At 45.9% G+C, this 14,273-nt stretch overlaps 1 protein-coding gene across 1 annotated transcript; it reads right to left on the reverse strand.

Moving 5' to 3' along the window:
- Positions 1-289: 289 nt before the first annotated feature.
- Positions 290-13,656, reverse strand: LOC311003901 (protein NLRC3-like). Its single transcript, XM_083995808.1, has 8 exons — positions 13,256-13,656; positions 11,291-13,094; positions 11,017-11,190; positions 10,750-10,923; positions 10,177-10,350; positions 3,629-3,802; positions 1,574-1,620; positions 290-972 (listed from the first exon to the last, which is right to left on the reverse strand). The coding sequence occupies exons 1-8, from the start codon at positions 13,512-13,514 to the stop codon at positions 431-433; spliced, it is 3,348 nt and encodes a 1,115-aa protein (XP_083851934.1). The 5' UTR covers positions 13,515-13,656; the 3' UTR covers positions 290-430.
- Between the last annotated feature and the right edge of the window lie 617 nt (positions 13,657-14,273).

Consider the following 14,273-nt stretch of genomic DNA (forward strand, 5'->3'; position numbering starts at 1 on the left):
GACTGATCATTATTTATAGTGTGTGAGTCTGACTGTGCGTTCACACTAAAAGCGTCGGGAGAGTCGCGGCGTCCAGATGTCATTCATTTTCAATGGAGACTGGCGTCGACGAGCGTCGAGGGGCGTCGGGAGCGTTGACGCGCATCGGAGCGTCGAGAGCGTCAAATTAACAGCAGCGAGTTGCAGACCGGGAGTCTCACAGCGGGAGAAATTGAGAGCACCTGAGTGGACACATCCTCCGCGCTGCTTGAAAGTCCCGCCCCTTTGGCCGCCGGCCGCTGGAGCTGAACAGAGCGTTGAAAGCGTCTGCTGCCCATGCTGCTGACGCTGCTGACGCTTTTGGTGTGAACACACCATGAGACAGATCTGCTTCACAGTACAGTCAACTTTGACTTCAGCAGCTGACCTGGAGTCAGCAGAGATTCTGTCCTCAGGAGAAACAGTGAGACTTACAGAGGACACATGAGGAACCAGAACTGATCCAGAACCCAGAATACAGAGGTTCAGTGAATGTGGTGTTGAAGGTGTAGATGTGGATCAGTGAGTCAGAGGAGGCACTGTAGAAGGACAGAGTGCCAGCAGGATAGTCCACATACACTGCTACTCTGTGAGAGACAGAGGAGGAGACAGATTTTCGACTGTTGTTGTGAAAGACAGAGGAACCAACATCATCAGAGCACATCAGACACCAGGACTGATCATTTCTTCCGAACCAACAGTCCAACCTACTGTCTCCTTTCCTTCTGATTCCTCTGTAACTCACTGATATATAAACCAGTCCTCTCCACTCCACCTCCCAGTAACAGCGACCAGTCAGACCAGTTCTACACAGCAGCTGATACCAGACATCAAATCTGTCTGGATGATCAGGATATGACTGATTCTGTGTCACACATGTCACCTTCCTGTTGTTGTCAGACAGTTTGAGGAGTTTGTTCACTGTGTTCATGTCCAGTTCCAGTTCACAGGCGTCTGATGGAGAGAACAAGACACAACACAATCAACAACTTCACTGACAATTCATCAAAGTGAAACATTCAAACTGACATTTGATATGATTCTATACTGTGAATAAAGTTTCACTACATTTCAATGAAAACCCAACAATCCAGTTGTAACAACATCAACAGTTAGTGAACATGAGAGTCAAGACAATGTTGTGCTTTTCTTCTGGTGTGGACCTGAGGATGAGGCTGATGGAGATCCACACCAATAAACATGGAGTGAAACAGGATCATCATCTTCCACTGCAGCACAAAGAAGCTCTGAACCATCTGCTTTCTAAAACTCTCATCACCTCCATCAAAGAGCTCACACTCAGCACAAAGTTAACACCTCTCACATCAAATGATGTACAACAAGTTTCACAACAGTCTGGATGGTTTAGTCCAAAAGCTTCAAAAAAGCTCAACTCAGTGTTGATGAATATCCAGCCAGAGGAGTGAGGCTCCACTGACTGGTTTGAAGCTGCTTTTCACTGACCAGGGCTCAGATGCACAAAGAAACAATGTGTGCAAATCAAGTGTAACATGTGCAGCTGTGTTCTCATGAATCAAACGTCAAGCACACTCACACTTCCTCAGACCAGGTCTCAGTCTGTGAGGTCCACAAAGGTCCACCCTGGAGGAGGAAACAAAGTCAGGATCAACTTCATCCACCTTCACTCATCCACCATAAAACATGAAGCAGAGTTACTCAGTTAGTCAGAGAGACAGGGACTCGGGGCCCATCCCATTTCTCCACACTTGGCACATGTCAAGTGCGCTTACATGCACACTTGACATGTGCAGCCTTGTGTCTGAGTGACATTTTTCACAATGGAGCACAACTCTGACACCTTTTCTCCACATGAGAAAATATAATGTCCACAGTTTGCAAAATCTATAATGTTAGAATGTTAGAGTGAGGATTTGTTAAATTATATGGTGTGTTTGAAGTAGGGCTGCCACAAACGATTATTTTGATAGTCGACTAGTCACCGACTATTTTTTTCGATTAGTCGACTAATCGGATCATACGTAAATTGAATGTAAAACATACAGTTTATCGCACCAGCATGCAGCTGCTCTCATATAACCATAGCTTTCAGCTTGAAGTGTTTAAGGTATGCTAACTAAAAATAAAGACAATTAAGATGATAGTTCATTAAACTTTTAATGAAATATGCAGCTTTAACTGTAGCATAAAGTGCAAACAGCTGAGTAAAATAAAGATAAGGCACTGGCCTAAACAACACCAAAATAAATACTTAAAGGTTTTTTAGGTTTTTCTTTCCTTCATTTGTCTCTGGCATTAAACATAGCTACATTTAAATAAAATGAGGTAGACACCTGAAACTAAGGAATTATTCACAATAATAAAGTTTTGGTAGGCCTATCATTCAAATATAACTAACTCAGTGTAAATAATAGTCGTTCTGTTAAAAAAAAAATTGAATAGTTTATAAGACAATCGTCTTGTCTGAAGAAATGTAAATGTTCCCTTTTTACTGTCACAGAAGGAGAAACATGGAAAGACTCAAAGTTCTGTGTGAAACTCTGTCAAATGAAAACAAGTGAAACTGAGGTGCAGCTCAAACTCTGCAAGGTGCGGACTGTGATGAGAAGCTACCGGAAAATATTGACGTAGATTTACGCCGGGAGAGAAGACTTCCTCGTTAAGATTAGCGCTCATTACATGACCAGGACCGCTGTGACCAGACGCGGTAACGTTCCAATATAAGTCCGCGGTTTTATTTTTAAATGACGAACGGCTGTTTTTCAGTCCGTGATTTAAAACGATGGAGCGGCGGTACCGCTACTAGTATCGCTTCTCATTTAAAATGACAGAGAGAGAGAGAGAGAGAGAGGAGCGGTGGTGGCGGTGGTGGCGGTGGTGGCGGTGGTGGCGGTGGTGGCGGTGGCGGCGGCGGCGGCGGCGGGGGGAGGGAGGGTGGGGGGCTACACCGGTGCCGCTTGATGACGGACAAGACTGGTAGAGAGAGAAAAGAGAGAACACATGTACTAACTCACCTTGAGTGAGTGAGTGAGTGCTCGTGTGTGTGTGGTGGGCGGCTGCAGCGGCGGGTGCGTGTGTGGAAGGTGCAGCAGCAGTTTTGAGAGAAAAACAAAGTTAAAAAAAAAAAAAACGACGTATCGACTATTAAATTAGTTGTCGACGATTTTAATAGTCGACGTAGTCGTGACTAGTCGACTAATCGTGGCAGCCCTAGTTTGAAGGTCAAAATTATGAGATGTAGAAGTAAAATTGGCATAAATAAGGACAGCAACATTGGAATTCAAGAAAATGAGAAAAAAAGATTATAAAATATGAGATTAAAAGTTATAATTATGAAATAGAATGTCAAATGTATTCATTTTCAATTAATTTGGTGGCATTTCTAAAACGTGGCTTGTGGCTGCCGGTGACAGCAGACTTCACCAGCTGGAGCACTGTACCAAATACTGCTCCAATCAGTCTTACCGTAAGTGTGGGTAAAGTGCAAATCAAGCTCACTGTACTTTTGGTCGTTGGAGAAATGGGACATACTTACACTACGCACACGTCAAGTGCCCAAGTGTTTAAGTGTGATCAAGTGCTTATAATGGGACAGGGCCACAGCTGCTGTTGTCTGTCCATCTGTCCATACCTGAGAGTGTCCAATCTCCAGTGTGGATCCTCCAGTCCAGCAGACAGCAGCTTCACTCCTGAGTCTCCTGGATGATTGTAGCTCAGGTCCAGCTCTCTCAGATGGGAGGGGTTGGAGCTCAGAGCTGAGGCCAGAGAACAAGAGCCCTCTTCTGTGACCAGACAACCTGACAGACTGAAAACACACACACACACACACACACACACACACACACACACACACACACACACACACACACACACTGAAAGTGTTGTTGAAACTTAAACTCTCACTTTTTTGCCTTTAATGACAGGATAGTTGAGAGAGACAGGAAATGGGAGGCAGAGAAGGGGGGAATGACACACAGGATAGGGCTGCTCGGTGCGGGATTCAAACTGGGGTCGCCTGCAGTGAGGACTATAGCCTCAACACATGGGGCAGGTGCTCTACCAACTGAGCTAAACACCCCCCCCCCCCCCACCAGAATATTTTACTTCAGTAAATGTGCTGTTACTGAAACTCTATAACAATTCATTCATTCATGCAAAGAAAGAGGTGGTAACGTCTGAGTTGGTTTCTGCCCTGTCTGGGGTTTTGCCTCCTGTTTCAACGCCTGGCGCTCCTGGTGCTCAGTTGGTGAGCTGGAAGTGGAAATGTGGCGATTGGAGTTGCGGGAAAGATAATTTTGTTATGATAAAGAAATAAAAGAAAAGCAATTAATCCTTGACGCGGAGTCTCGGAGAATGGAGTTTGATTTGAAGAAGTCTGAGTTAACTGCCTCCTCCTCTGCCTCTGCTGGTTGTGATTTTGATTTGAATAAATGTATCCGCTTGGTGCCGCGATTCAATGATAGGGATGTGGACCGCTACTTTGTTATGTTTGAGCGAGTGGCTGGTACTTTGAAGTGGCCTAGGCACGTGTGGACATTATTGTTGCATTATCTGTGTTGACAGGGAAAGCGCAGGATGCCTATGCGGCGATGCCGCCTGACTGCTGCTCTGATTATTTAATGGTGAAATCTGCTGTGCTGCGGGCCTATGAATTAGTCCCTGAGGCCTACAGACAAAAATTCAGGCAGCTGAGGAAGGCTGACGTTCAGACGTATTGCGAGTTTGCTTGTGAGAAAGAAGCCCATTTTGACCGGTGGTGTCATTCGGAGAGAGTAGATGATTTTGACACACTGAGGGACTTCTTTCATCTTTTGGAAGATTTTAAGAACAGTCTTCCAGGGAGGATTGCAACTTACATTAGCGAGCAGAAGGTGAAGAACGTGGCAGGGGCCGCCGTGCTCGTGGATGAGTATGCATTGACGCACAGGGACAGTTTTGAAAGGTTTTCTTCCCCCTCTGAGCGCAGCGTGACCCCCGACAAGATCATTCACCTCGTTATGCGGGGTTTGGTGTCACTGACTGAGGAGTTCCCGTTCCCGTGTTCCCGTTACCATCCTGAGGGACAGCGCAGCGTCACAGTCAGTCCTTCTGCAGGGGGTCTTGCCATTGTCGGAGTCCTCTACTGTTTCCAGGGAGGTGGTCAGGGGATTTGGGATGCAGTTTGTAGTTCTTCCTCTTCATGCCATACACCTTGAGTCTGACCTGGTTAAGGGGCGGGTAGTAGTGGTTGTTAGTCCCCAGTTCCCCATTGATGGTGTGTCCCTTATCCTGGGTAATGACTTGGCAGGGGGTAAGGTTCTCATGAGTCCTGAGGTCACCGCTGTCCCCATTCCTGGGGTTTCAGATGAGTTGGTGCAGGAGCCTCCTGAGGGGCCTTTAGCTGGTGCTGTCTCCCATGCAGGGTCTGCAAAGGATGGATCGACCTTACCATCAGTGGGGGTTCCCTCTGTCCCTTGTTTGCCTGGTGTTGCTCCTGTGGCTCCGTCTGTTGTCTGTCACTTTGCTACTGTGGAGGTGAGATAGGAAGTTTGTGTGTCTGGTGAACCGCTGGTCGTTGAACTGGGGCGTGATTCTATTCTCTCAGCTTCTTTGGGTGCTGTTGTGTCGGGGCTTGGTGAGTTGTTCGCCTGGTTATGTGTATTGTGTTGTTGTTGTTTTGATATGTTGAAGTTTTATTTTGACAGAAGTAGGGATGTCCGATATTGGAAATTTGCCGATATCCGATAACCGATTTTTTTCTAAATTAGAATTTCCGATTCCGATAATAACCGATACCGATTTGCAGGCTTTTCCCCCCAAAAAACGAATTAATCCTGTCAGAAATTAACACATTACTGTATGACTACATCTATTGTGATGCCCCACTGGATGCATGCCACAAATGAACATTGTTTATTTGTTTACAGACACTTATTTATTTAAGCAGGCTTTTAGTTAATGTGTTAAATTGTTTTATTCATTATATTTTTATGTTTTTACTGTTGTATTTTATTTTGTTGTGAAGCACTTTGTGATTTTTTTCCGTGAAAAGTGCTATATAGATCAACCTTACTTATTTACACAGACCACAGACACACACACACACACAGACGGACGGAGGGACAGGCAGGCAGGCACGGACAGACGCGCGCACACACACACACACACACACACAAACACACACTCATCACACATCGCTCATTATTAATAATAGCTACTGCACAACTGAAAATATTGTAGCGACCCCGCAGTAATGTTCTTGTTATGATGTTTAAGTTCTGTGATTTCTGACTGAATGTGAATGTGTACGGGCAGGTATGGTGGTTGGATGAGAAACTGCGGGGCCGGGGTGAGTGTGAGGAAGACAGAGTCCTGTCTGTGTGTGTGTAGGTGAGTGAGTGAGGAGGAGCAGAGGAAGAAGTGAGAGCTGTCAGATAAGTTTGTGTTATCGGACGCTACAATATCAATAACAACATGTGCTTAACATACAGTAGACGTCGGACGCGAAATAGCCGCGAAGCGGAGTCAGTTTCCTTTCGGTGCCGTTAACTGATTGTGCCAGATGAGCCAGAGCACGCACCTCTGTGCCAGGCTCGTGCTCAGCGATTTGTGTTTATTCATTTTAACAGAGCGCGAGAGAGATTAACACACACATTCACACAGGCTACACACACATTCGGGCTACACATGATACACATACCCACAGACACACAGCTGAGGGGCCGAGGCGCGGCACAAAGAGATGCGCATCTGGTGACGTGCCCCCCAGGGTGCTCAACCTGGTCAGTGGGTGCTCGTGCACCGGAGCACCCACGGAATCAGCGCTGCACGGAAGACGGACAGACACACACACAGACACAAAGCCTCTGACTGCTGGATCAAACCATCACTGCATACGTTGTGCGTTGTACCGCAGCAGCGCATGCTGAGTGACTTGAATGGGGCTGCTGCATTGCTACAACGTGCATGCATGTTTGTTTACAACAGAACCGCTGTAGTAAGAACACGTGGACTATTATTGTGAGTCTGAATCAGTGACAGCAATTGTTAAGTAGCGAATTAAGTAGCAACGGTCCACCGCTACCTAATTCACTATGAAGGCACGTTATCGGGTTTTCATTATCGGCCGAAAAACCGATAACGATATGGACAGATATTACATTTTTATGCTAATATCGGCCGATATTATCGGTCGGCCGATATTATCGGACATCCCTAGACAGAAGCCCTGTACAGATGCCCCTTGACTGTTGGGGGACCAACGGTGCCACCCTGGAGCTGTCCAGTGCTGGAACCACAGGCCGAGCTCAGGGGTTGGAGGAGCTGTCCAGTGCTTAAGTCCCTGTAGCGTCGCTTGCGCGGGCCATGGCTGGCGCTGATGTCATCGTAGGGCTGGGCGATAAAACGATAACGATATATATCGCGATATAACTTTACTCAATAGCAATATGAAACGTGTTCGATAGAAAGTCGAAAGTCATTTCATTCATTCATGTTTTGAAACAGCCAATGAAAACGAGAGTTGCGCCGCGCTGAACTAATGGCTGAGCCAACCAGGTTAGATTGACACAGCACAGGAAGACTGTACACAGCACAACAACACATGGTAATGTTTGGGCTGCTGCAGCCTGGCGTCAGCAGCGGGGCATCGCCAGTAAAAAAAGAGAGAGAGAATGAGTGTTGCCTCGGAAGAAAAAATGGAGGAGAACTAGGACGAGTGACCGCGAAAAGACGTGGTACGTCATGTTTACATTAACCCAGATTGATTGAACTCTAATACAGTAGGTGTAAACAACCCTAAACTTTAACCACGGAGACAGCAGGCAGTCGGAGCGGCTCGCCGCCACACATCAAAGGGAGCTGCGCAGTCACGGCGTGGCCGCTCTGGTGCTGCTGCTGCTGCCGCTCACACCAGAGCGACACTGTTCAGCTGTGCCGACCTATACACTGGCCACTTGCAAAGCAAGCGCTAACCGCGGCGATTTCTCTTCCTTTTTCTTTTTCAGCCGGGTTTAGGCTGAGAATGATCGCTAATTAGACGGCCACGTCAGGTCCGGGTTTTAATTTTCACATCCGTTTATAACTGTAGCAGCAGCAGAGAGATGGAGCAGCTCCTGTATGGGGAGCCTGGCTCTAGTCTGACCTAACTCCTGTCTGATGTAATGTTAAAGAACGCCTGAACAGCGGAGTGATAATGTCTGTAAAAAGACCCAGTGCTGTTGTACTGTATATCAGCACTCATGTATGTCTCTTGTCCAATCAAATTATTTGGTTGAAACTAACTGTATATAATACCAGTTTTAGTTATCTGAAACTGTTATTAGGCTACTCATTGCTTTTTATATGTTAATCATTACATCTGAAATGTTCAATTTTTGACGAAAAATAAATATTTAAATCAGAAATAACCTTCTGATATCTTCAAATCTCACTTGTGAGTATGATGGAACATTTAGGCTTGACAAAAACAGTGACTTGAGTCCTATCGTTATATATATCGATATCGACTGATATGAAAAAAATTATCGTGATAGGATTTTTTCTCATATCGCCCAGCCCTATGTCATCGTCGACCGATCTCGTGCTACTGGGCGTTTTGAAATGTTGCCTGGTCTGCGTGATCCTTCTGCCGATCTGGCCAATGATCGACGTGTAGTCAGGTCTAATTTGGCCTCGGTTTTGTGTGCTTTAGGTAATCCTGGCGTGACAGCACGTCTTGTGCGTCGACGGCGCAGGAAAAAGAAAAAAAGTGAGCGTCCTGGTCGCGCATTATTCTGTTGATGTTGAATGTGTTTTGGGGTTCCATCCAACATCTTAGGGTGGGGGTGTTACGCGCGCCCTTGCCTCTCCTGCTGCGCGTCCCGGTCTTTTCCCCTCTCTCTCTCTCTCTCTCTCTCTGTCAGCTCCCTCCTCCCACTGTGTGGATGCACACCTGAGTGGAGGGGAGGGAGTATTTAGAGGGTGAGAGAGGCCCGTCGCTCTCTCTTCACACACACACTCCCGACCACGACAGGAGGAGGTTTCTTTTGTTTTCTGTCCTGTGTTTCTTTCCAAGTGTTACTTTTTCTCCTTATTCATTTGTTCCCATGTGGTGGTAGACCGCTGGGCTTTGTTGTTTTAGTTTGGGGTGTAGGTGACCGGTGGTCCTGTTCTCGGTTTTGTCCCCCCCCCCCTCTTTAGGAAGTTTGGGTTAGGCAGTTTAGTTTGACGGTGGACAGTGAATCCTACGGCCCATTGCTGGGTCGGTCTCTGTCCCCGTCTCCCTTTTGTTTTGTTCAGCCGGCACCTACCTCCCCCTCTTTATTTGCATTCGTTATATATTCTACATTCTGCTTTGGTTTAATGAAGCTTGGTTTGTGTTGTTTAAAAACCGAAACCTGTGTTTGGCGTCCTTAATTTATGTCACCGGCCTCTTTGCGTTTGAGCCTTTGTTCTTTTTGCTTTGAGGCCGTAACAAACTATTGAGGAAAAAAACAAACAGACGTGTGGACACCAGGAAAATGTGGTGTGGCTACAGCTGGCCATGATCATCCAGGTCAGACCCACCTGTCAATCACAGGCTACAGTGATTACCACTATATAACTTTATTCTGGTGCTGTGATTCCCATCCACGGGATTCCTGAAAAAATGCCAGTCCTTACTCGGGACATAATCACTGCCCCTCCCCGTGGACAAATGAGGCATCGCAGCTGATTTTCACAGACTACTGAGAGGCACTACCAGTCGTGGCTGCATTCACTATGTCATTGCGGGGGATTAAATTACCAAGCGGCAGGCCATCATGGAACTGTCTTGGATCAGTCACGGTCCTGCCACAGGCCGAGCATGGAAACAGGGGAATGTTTGAATGGCTCCTACTGTATACAGACAAACAACCATTCACACCTATGGGCAATTTAGAGTCGGCAATTAAGCTAACCTGCATGTCTTTGGTTTGTGGGAAGAAGCCGGAGTACTCGGAGAGAACCCATGCATGCATGGGGAGAACATGTAAACTCCACACAGAAGGGCCTCAGCCGGCCAGCGGGATTGAACCCAGAACCCTCATGCTGCCATGCTATTACAATGAATCCCGTTAATCAGAAAAGAGGACATAACTCAGACAAAAGTTTAGGAATGATCAACAACATAAAGGTATCAATATTTCAATTTACAAATATTGATGAGCTACGTCAAAGCCTTGACAAAAATCACACTACCTGAGAATTTCCAGTTTACAGTGAAGACTCTCCAGTCCAACAGACAACAGCTCCACTCCTGAATCCTGCAGGTCATTGTTACTCAGGTCCAGTTCTCTCAGACTAGAGGACTGGGAGCTGAGGACTGAGGACAGAGCTTCACAGCTTCTCTCTGAGAGGTTACAGCCACTCAGCCTAGGGTGGAATTATAAGGGAAAATCAATAGTTAAAGGGATAGTTCAACATTTTGGCAAATTGGCCCAAAAACTCACGTAACGTTCTGCTATCATCTCATAGCGTGGTGAATGTGCAGGTCACAACTTGTCCAGCAGAGCATTTTGGAATTTTTGGATTGTGTATTTGATGAGTTTGATGAGGGAAACCAAGAAATCCCATGAGCCTCCGTAGCATAGCTCTGAGCAGCTTGCGGCTTGGCTCCGCCGTTCAAAAAATAGCTTGCACCGACAATTAAAGGTAACAAACCTACTGCTATGACTATAGGGATTATGGCAATGGGCCAATTTGCCAAAATGTTGAACTATCCCTTTAAAGGAGATAAGATGTTAGAATCATGAATGCATAAAAGACTCTAACCTGAGACCTTTAAGTTTACAGGGAAGACTCTCCAATCCAGCAGACAACAGCTTCACTCCTGAATCCTGCAACTTGTTGTTACTCAGGTCCAGTTCTCTCAGATGAGAGGACTGGGAGCTGAGGACTGAGGACAGAGTTTTGCAGCTTCTCTCTGAGAGGTTACAACCACTCAGTCTGGAGAGGAATTACAGGGAAAAAAATAAAATGTTCAACACTTAAGGGAAATAAGATGCGAGTATCATAAATGCACAAAAGCTATTGACTAACCTGAGACCTTCCAGTTTACAATGAAGACTCTTCAGTCCAACCGGCAAAAAGTTAACTTCTGAATCCTGCAGGTCATTGTTACTCAGGTCCAGTTCTCTCAGACTAGAGGACTGGGAGCTGAGGACTGAGGACAGAGCTTCACAGCTTCTCTCTGAGAGGTTACAGCCACTCAGTCTGAAAAATAAACAAAACAAAAGGCACCAGTTATAAATTGTGTTTTCGTTTTGACTAAAGAAAACAACACAGTTAATCCAGATGGTTATATGTCACATACAGAGCTTTGTTGGAGGCTTTGACCACTGGCAGCAGCCTCAGAAGAGCCTCCTCTGAAGCAGAGTATTTCTTCAGGTCAAACATGTCCAGATCTTTTTCTGATGACAGTAAGATGAAGACTAGAGCTGACCACTGAGCAGGAGACAGTTTATCTGTGGAGAGACGTCCTGATCTCAGGGACTGTTGGATCTCCTTCACTAGAGAACGATCATTCAGTTCATTCAGACAGTGGAACAGATTGATGCTTTTCTCTGGAGACAGGTTCTCATTTATCTTTTTCTTGATGTACAGGACTGTTTTCTGATTGGTCTGTGAGCTACTTCCTGTCTTTGTCAGCAGACCTTGTAGGAGAGTCTGATTGGTCTCCAGTGAAAGACCCAGGAGGAAGCGGAGGAACAAGTCCAGGTGTCCATTTGGACTATGTAAGGTCTTGTCCACAGCACTAGGGTAGAAAGGTGTTGGTCCAGGTTTGTTTTTAAACTGTCTTGACGTCCGGGAGCTTGATTGTTCTTCTGACAGCAGGTTGACTCCATATTTGATGAAGGTGTGATGAACATGAAGAGCAGCCAGAAACTCTTGAACACTCAGATGGACGAAGCAGAACACCTTGTCCTGGTACAGGCCTCTCTCCTCTTTAAAGATCTGTGTGAACACTCCTGAGTACACTGAGGCTGCTCTGATATCGATGCCACACTCTGTCAGGTCTGATTCATAGAAGATCAGGTTTCCTTTCTGCAGCTGCTCAAAAGCCAGTTTTCCCAGAGACTCAATCATCTTCCTGCTCTCTGGACTCCAGTGTGGATCTGTCTCAACTCCGCCATCATACTTGACCTTCTTGATTTTGGACTGAACCACCAGAAAATGTATGTACATCTCAGTCAGGGTCCTGGGCAGCTCTCCTCCCTCTCTGGTCTTCAACAGCTCCTCCAGAACTGTAGCAGTGATCCAGCAGAAGACTGGGATGTGGCACATGATGTGGAGGCTTCGTGATGTCTTGATGTGGGAGATGATCTTTCTGGCCTGCTCCTCATCTCTGAACCTCTTCCTGAAGTACTCCTCCTTCTGTGGGTCAGTGAACCCTCTGACCTCTGTCACCATGTCAACACACTCAGGAGGGATCTGATTGGCTGCTGCAGGTCGTGTGGTTATCCAGAGGAGAGCAGAGGGAAGCAGGTTCCCCCTGATGAGGTTAATCAGCAGCATGTTGACTGAGGTGGACTGTGTCACATCAGTCAGGATCTCAGTGTTGTGGAAGTCCAGAGGAGGTCGACACTCGTCCAGACCGTCAAAGATGAAGACCACCTGGAACTGATCAAAGCTGCAGATTCCTGCTTCTTTGGTTTCAGTGAAGAAGTGATGAACAAGTTCCACCAAGCTCAACTTTTTCTCTTTCAGCACATTCAGCTCTCTGAAAGTGAAGGGAAATATGAACTGTATGTCCTGGTTGTCTTTGTATTCAGCCCAGTCCAGAGTGAACTTCTGTGTTAAGACTGTTTTCCCAATGCCAGCCACTCCCTTTGTCATCACTGTTCTCATTTGTTCTTCTCTTCCAGGTGAGGCTTTAAAGATGTCTACATGTCTGATGCTTGTTTCTGGTCTGTCTGGTCTCCTGGATGCTGTTTCAATCTGTCTGACCTCATGTTCATCATTGACCTCTCCAGCCCCTCCCTCTGTGATGTAGAGCTCTGTGTAGATCTGGTTCAGAAGGGTTTGGTTTCCTGCTTTACAGATCCCCTCAAACACACACTGGAACTTCTTCTTCAGGTTAGATTTGAGTTTACGTTGACAAACTGTAGCAGGACTTTCTAAAAAACAATACAAATAAAATCAATAAATAAGTAATGAAGTCAATATTTTAACATTTAATACCACCAAAGAATGACCATCATAACATATTTCACTCTATCCCTTCAGATACTAATAATAATGTTCCATTCTTTTTAAATCTTTAGAGAAATCCTCTTACTGCTCTGCAGACAGTCAGCCAACTCTTCCTGTTTCATTCTCCTCAGGAAGTTCACTGTGATCTTCAGAAATGCCTCTCTGCTGCTCCTCCTCTGATCTTCATCCTCAGCGTCCACCATCTCCTCATCCTTCCTCTGAGTCTCTAAGCATTCTGGGTAATCTGGTGTCAGGAGCCTCTGGACTCTCTTCAGCTCCTTCTTCACAAAAGTGACAATGTTCTCCTCCAGCAGCTGGAACAGATGATAAACTGAACATTTCATTTCATTTCATTTAATCTGAAGACAACATGTGATTCATGTGTCAGTCTGAAGCTCTGTGGCTGTGGTTGATGGAGTTAACAGTAACAGTGTGACTGTACATGTACAGACCATAAATATGGAGTCTAGGTCTGGTTGATGCTGCTGTTCAGACTCATCGTGGACCTCTGAGATCTTCTGCTGAACTCTGTGGAGAAAACATCAACCGTGAGGAAAATGACTGACTCCAATCTGACACTAAATATGAAGGTGGCTGATTTTCAATTCCTCCACTGAGGATGGCAGGTGACTGGTAGATGACTCAGTCATGAGTCAAGAGCCAGAGAGCGAGGATGGTTCAAAGTTGGAAAATTAACTCATTGAGTGCCAACCACGTAATTTTACGTTTTTCGTTCGTATGCGTTGAGTGCCAAAAACATAATTTTACGTTTTTTGCTTTTTTTTTTTATTATGAAAATAGACACTTTAACACACCTTATGTGTAAATTTGGGGACTCTACGACGAGCAGAACTGAAATAGATGACAATCAAAAACTCATGACAGCTCACGATCTGGAAGTTTTTACCATAACTCTGCTTTTTCAAACGGAGTTCTGCATGTGGATGCAGCAGCTGCTCTGCTCTCACCCGCGAGGCTCCAGCAGCTCGGAGCCGAAACAGGAAGCTCTCAGCCGACAGTCCCGCCCGGTCTTCATCTCCAGCAACAACGTGTCCTCCCCAAGGTCATCCCGCGGTAAAATGTGATGGTCTCTCGGCCATAGC

This window comes from Trachurus trachurus (assembly GCF_905171665.1).
Source record: "Trachurus trachurus genome assembly, chromosome: 20".
NCBI lineage: Eukaryota > Metazoa > Chordata > Actinopteri > Carangiformes > Carangidae > Trachurus > Trachurus trachurus.